The sequence below is a fragment of the Triturus cristatus genome, chromosome 9 (assembly GCF_964204655.1).
Source record: "Triturus cristatus chromosome 9, aTriCri1.1, whole genome shotgun sequence".
Taxonomy (NCBI): Eukaryota; Metazoa; Chordata; class Amphibia; order Caudata; family Salamandridae; genus Triturus; species Triturus cristatus.
The window spans coordinates 761,159,025-761,165,024 of NC_140592.1; the positions used below are offsets into that span (position 1 = coordinate 761,159,025).

The window sequence follows — 6,000 nt, forward strand, 5'->3', positions numbered from 1 at the left end:
ATGCGTGCGGTGAGGCAGTTAACATAAAGCGAAAATGTCAACGCGCGCAGGGCAAAGGAAAGTGCAACAAACATTAATTTTTTGATTTTCCTTTTGCTTTTTATCTGGCTCACACGAGAGGTGCACCTCACTAAGATGGCGGCTGCAGGAGGATGTACCAAGTCACGTGGAAGGGGAGTGGTCAGTGACGTCAATGGACCAAGATACGGCGAGGGCATGCGGAAGGCCACCAAGGAGCTGATATTGCATTGGCAAGATGAGCGCGTGTCAAGAACTCGGCATGGGTAAGGCGAGCCAAGTTGGAAAGGACGGGTCGGATGTTAGTTGCTGAGCTCCAGGGAGCTTTAGCTCACTGGGAAGGGGCGGGCTCCTGGTAGCGCAGACTCTCCCAAGACAAACGATCGAAGCCCGCCCATGCTCGAGACCCGTCCTTAGTTATTGAAACTGCAAGCAGAGCTTGCTCTTCTGGGGATAATACTGACTTGGAATAGTCAGAGGAGGTTGCAGCTCTAGTGGGCCCTTTCTATGTCCCGAGGAAGCTGTCCCGATTTTGGCTCAAACAGCAAGCGCGGGGGCTAGCAGTTCCAACTGAAGGGGTTGGTCACATATGAGTGAAACACAATAGGGCCACGAGTTAGGGCTTTGGCTACAGTGGGGTAAACGGGGCTGAGAGGCCCTTTAATGAGTAAACTTAACGGCATGGTAAGGTAGCATATCGAAGTGCCATAGCATGTGTGAACGAACCCAAGGGGCCCCAGGTTAGGGTGTGGCTATGGGGAGTAAACGGGGTCTGAAGGAATTGGTATTTGGAGTGCATAATAGCATGGGTATTCTTTGAAAAGGAAGGAAGCAAGGGTTCAAGCTTGTTTGTCCTATTGACTAGGCCATGGGATGGGACGCATCAACCAAGTTACCGGTGGGTGTAAAGAGAAACTTGGAGAGCATATTTGGTATAGGATCCAGGGGAGGGCAAGGTGTTTCAGCACAGCCCTATATGTAGCGACTCTGGGGTACAGGACTGGTGGTTACCACAAAAAAAAAAAAGAAACGTTGTCGGCTGTGGTCTTTTGGCACAACAAGCATAGGAGTACATCTCTGGGGAGCCTTATGGTGAGGGGCCATTAAGATAAGGTAATACAATGACAATCAGTGGCTGGAAGATATTGGCAAAACTAATTGGTTGCTACCACATTAGTGGGTTACGGTATTTATATACACTGGTTAGAGGTGTACATTCAATCAACAATTACAGAGGGCGTTGAAGGTAGGTGTAGTTAAGAGATTATGCAGTAAAGACCAAGCCTATCTAAGGTGGGGGGAGTTTCATCCAGTCGCGTGAAAAATTAGGAAAGTTAAGAGCTGTTGGCGTGTGGCACCACATTGTCTATCGGAAGGGTCTAGCGGCAGCGGTTGGAGCCTTATCTCCTGGGGGTGAGACTCTCCAACTGGCAGCGTTTGGCCCGTATCTACAATGGGGAAGGCTCTCAGATTATTCTGCACAGAGGGACACTGTTTTAGTGGTAATTAGAGGAGCGATTACCATGCTATTTCAAAGCAGCGGGTCTCCCCAGGGAGGTTGTAGAGGCCGACCACTCGACACAGACAAGGGTCAGAAAGGCTTGGGAGATGCCAGTGATGGTGAGGAAGCTTCAGTTACTTAGGGGCAAGGGAAATGCCCAACAATGGGGTTTTTAGCAGCTGGAGGGACCCCAGGAGGGGGCAGTGGCCACGTGTACTTTATTGCCCTAACCCAACATGGATGGACTGGAGTAGAATATTGGAGGGGCTTCGTCAGTTTATTAGGGGCAAGGGGGATGCCCAACAAGGGTGCTTACGTCTACGGAATGGACCCCATGAAGGGGTAGTTACCACGTGTACAGAAGGTAGGCAGAGGGAGGGCTGTCCTGCTGGTGGTCCTGCACTCTGCTGCCCTAACCCAACACGGAAGGGCTGGGGGAAAATATTGGGGAAGCTGTTTCAGTTCTCTTGGGGGCAAGGGAGATGCCAAACAGTGATGTGTTTTTAAACCTATTTGAAAGACCTCAGGAGGGAGTGGTTTTTTCCACGTGTAGTATTGTGCTCTACTGCCCTAACCCAACATGGACGAGAGTAAAATATTGTGGGGGCTGGTTCAGTTTTCTTGGGGACAAGGGGGATGCCTAACAATGGTGTTTGCAACTATTTGAGGATCCCATGAAGGGGTGGTTTTCCACATGTAAAGAAGGTAGACGAGGAGGGGACTGTCCTGCTGGTGGTCCTGGATTTTCTGCTTTAAATCAACTCGGGTGGACTGGAGTACAATATTGGGGGGGCCTGCAGGTGGGCAGGTACCCTGGGGGCAAATGCGGGATGCAGTGCCCTGGTTTTTAAGGGGTGCCACTGTTGACTGTAGAACGTTGGGGCCTGCTGGCACAATGGACGCAGCAGAGTGGGTACTTGGTAGGCCGAGTCGGCCAAATTCGGGATTACAGTCGGTTTTCAGGATTACGGCCGGGTTTCAGGATTACGGCCGGGTTTCAGGATTATGGACGGGTTTCAGGATTATGGCTGGGTTTCAGGATTATTTTCGGGTTTCAGGATTATGGCCGGATTTCAGGATTATGGCCGGATTTCAGGATTATGGCCGGGTTTCAGGATTATGGCCGGGTTTCAGGATTATGGCCGGGTTTCAGGATTATGGCCGGGTTTCAGGAGTACAGCTGGGTTTCAGGAGTACGGCCGACTTTCAGGGGTACGGCTAAGGTCATGAGTACGGCCAAGTGCAAGAGTACGGGTACACTGAAGATGAAATGCATTGTCTTGACTAAATTTTCTTGCTGCCTTTCATAGGTGGACTTGGTGGAAAAGGGGAGCTGTGAATAAATTTCGATATATCCAAGGGGGTATGCTTACTACGGGGTATTGGAAATAATAGACAAAGATAGGCTGCAAAATACACGTTTCCCGGGATGGCGCGTGTAATCATGCGGCACCCAGATCAATGGGTTTATCGCCTTTAGTTAGTAACTTCAGTGGACAAAGGGGAATGGTTGTTAGGTTGGGCTTTACTCAGGTCTTGAAGCAGGGTCGCTGCCCATTCAAGTAACAAAATGATCAAAAGGTGGGCAGGTGGCGGTCTTCTAGTTGGGAACAGTAGGTCAGACTACAGTTAGTTAAATGTGGCCGGGGGGCAGCGGCGATCAAGCAGTGCCTTTTTCTTTATACTCTGTGACTTTTCATACAGTGGTTTAAAGGCATCGGACGCAAGGATGCTGGGGTGGAGATATGCAGGCGGCAATATGATTCCGGTGGGTGGAAGGGGGCTGTTATGCTCCATCAGGCATACCACGATACAGGCAACGAAATCGGAATTGTACCTACCAGATGGGGTCCAGCTGTCCAGCGCAGGGTTGAAATTATTCATCCACGCTATATGGGGGAGCTTTAGCGCTAGATCTGAAGGTGAAGCTGTTTTTTGGGGGGAGGGTGAGAGCACCAGTAGGCTCCTCGCCCTGTGGCGGGGTCCCGGGCCAGGAAAATGGCGGGGACTCCTGTTTGACGGGGACTGGCCAATCCTGGAACAAGGAGGGCAGTCAATGGGGCTTCGGGCTGGCGGGAGAGGGGGCCGTCCTACTGGTGGCCCTGGACTCTCCGGCCCTACCCGAGATGCCGGTGCTTGGAGGAAGCAACTTGGTAAAAGCTGGTGCGCAAGGAAAGGTGCAAAGCAGTGCTCTGGTGGCCGCGTCTAGGAGGTAGACGACGGGTAGTTGCCTGAAATGGAAGCAATGGAGATGGGTTGTGTCCTGCTGGTACAACCCGCATACCGTGTGTCTCGGGAGATCCTGAACTGTAAATACAATTGCAACTGTAACCTGTGATTCAAACGAATACTGTGCAACCCAATGTTATCAATGCGTGTTGGATTGGTTAATAAAAGTTGGTCTAATGTTGACAGTGCATCTACAAATAAAGATGGTGTTATCTGAGAATTAATAAAGACTACGCAGTGAAGACCATCCACTGGTATGGTGCCTTTTGTGGTGGGAAAAGAGGGGGCAAGTGTGGTGGGACGAGTCGCACGTTATCTGCTTACTATGGAGGGTGGAGGAAATAAATAATGGGCTGATCCTGCAACAAACTTTTTGTCTCCTGGTTAGGGTTGCCAGCTGAACGGATTTCTACTAGCACCACTGGTATTTTGATGTCCCAACCAGTACAAAAATAAGCAATATCACTTAAACCCAGGTTTTTTTTAGCACTTATCTGTGCATACTTCAAACAGCAAATATAAATAGAAAGCACTTTTAAATGTGTTCTAGGGCTGCATTAATAATCCATGACTAATAATTAAGGAAACAAAGACAGACAATTTTACTTATGAATACATACCATTTATTTACAACTCTGTTTAGTGCCAACGCGAAGCCTTTGCAGACTCTTTAACCCCTTTGCCGCGGCGGGAATTCCGCCGCGGCGCTGGGGGGTGCGGGGGGGCAGCGCGGTGGCGCTGTGCTCATGACGGAGCCGCTCCGTCATGAGCCACGGTTGAGCTGTGCTCATGACGGAACGGTTCCGTCATGACTCCGCCCAGTTGCGTTGTCCCCCCGCACAGGCGGGGAAACAGCGCCGCGTGGGCGGAGCGGCCGCCAACGGTCGTGGCATGACGGAACCGTTCCGTCATGAGCACACGGCAACCGTGGCTCATGACGGAGCGGTTCCGTCATGAGCGGGGAAGGGGTTAAACAACAAATGGCGGGTGTTTTTCATTTGGGAAGGTGGCATCCCTACTAGTGAGATGCCTTTTCACTAAATGCGTTCTCCCAATGTGGCAGTAAAAATAAACTACAAATGTAAGGAATAGGCAGAGTGGGGGGCCAAGAGTGGAAACACACAAACAATGTCTCCTTAACCAGATCACAAAGGCATGTAAATGGTCTTTTAAAGACCTGTCTGTAAAAAAACTCGGGTGTGACTTAGATAAGACTCCAGACACTGCCCATCCGATGCCACAACAGCTCACGCTACAGCAGCCCGGTCTGAGAGACAGGGCGTTGTGCGCTTGTCTGCAGAGCAGAGTGCGAAGCTCAGAGAGAGAATGACAGCGATATAGTGAGTGACGTTGGAGAGTTAGAGTGAAAGAATAACGCACTTCTAAATGGAGAACGTGTGTGTGCCTGACCGTGGCATGGTTGCCGTTTTGATAGTCCTCGTACTGTGCATTTAGGCTCTAAGGATCTACTTGACTATGTAGTATTTTGCCATTGCAGAAATAAATTCTCCTCCTCACGTATTTGTCTTGTTTTCGCTTCTTCTTGCCGAAAATATTTCTCGTTCCACTGTAGGTCAAGGCACGAATTTAAAAAAACTAAATTGAAGTGGCGGCCGGGTGCCTGATCCACCTATGGCCGCCGTTCAGACACACTCTTTCCTAAAACGATGACATGATTGCTGGCGTATGAACTCCAGTGACAACGTTTAACTTTAGAGTCACCAGGACAAAGCTTCCGTCACTCACCGATAGCAGACAGGTGCTCCAAAGCCGCGGACACAGCCGGGGACTCTGGCAATGAACTCAAGGCGAGCGCTTTCATGATTGTCGCCATCCTCGCTTCGGTTTGTACTAGTATTCTCCCTCACGCACTCCCTCCGCCGGCGCTTTGTGTTAGAGAGGGAACTGTTGTCATAGAAACCTGACGCGATCCTCGGCCGCCTGGATATAAAACATGAAAAGGGACAATCCAGTTTGACGTAAACAATCATTTTGTCCATTCGAGAGAACACTAGTTTCACGAAACCCTAAGCAACCTGACTGACTGACTGACTGACTTTGAAACACCTAAAAAAAACAAGCATTGGCATAGCCAATAGGTCTTGCCTTTGGGACCTTATAAGTATTTTGCCATGCAGCACACTTTTATTTATTCTTTTTTTAATTTTTTTAAATTAAGCACCTTTATGAAATCACTTTAGATGTAGACGAAAAGGGAAAAACAAAAGACAAGCAAATGCTGGGTTAGACAC

General features: G+C 49.6%; 1 protein-coding gene across 1 annotated transcript in view; it reads right to left on the reverse strand.

The window, feature by feature from the left end:
- CCDC175 (coiled-coil domain containing 175) overlaps positions 1-5,628 on the reverse strand; it is a 269,138-nt gene extending 263,510 nt beyond the window's left edge. The window contains exon 1 of the mRNA XM_085628003.1: positions 5,495-5,628. Within this exon, the coding sequence (XP_085484129.1) occupies positions 5,495-5,582 (88 nt within the window). The 5' untranslated portion in view covers positions 5,583-5,628. The remainder of the gene's footprint in view (positions 1-5,494) is intronic.
- Positions 5,629-6,000: the final 372 nt, after the last annotated feature.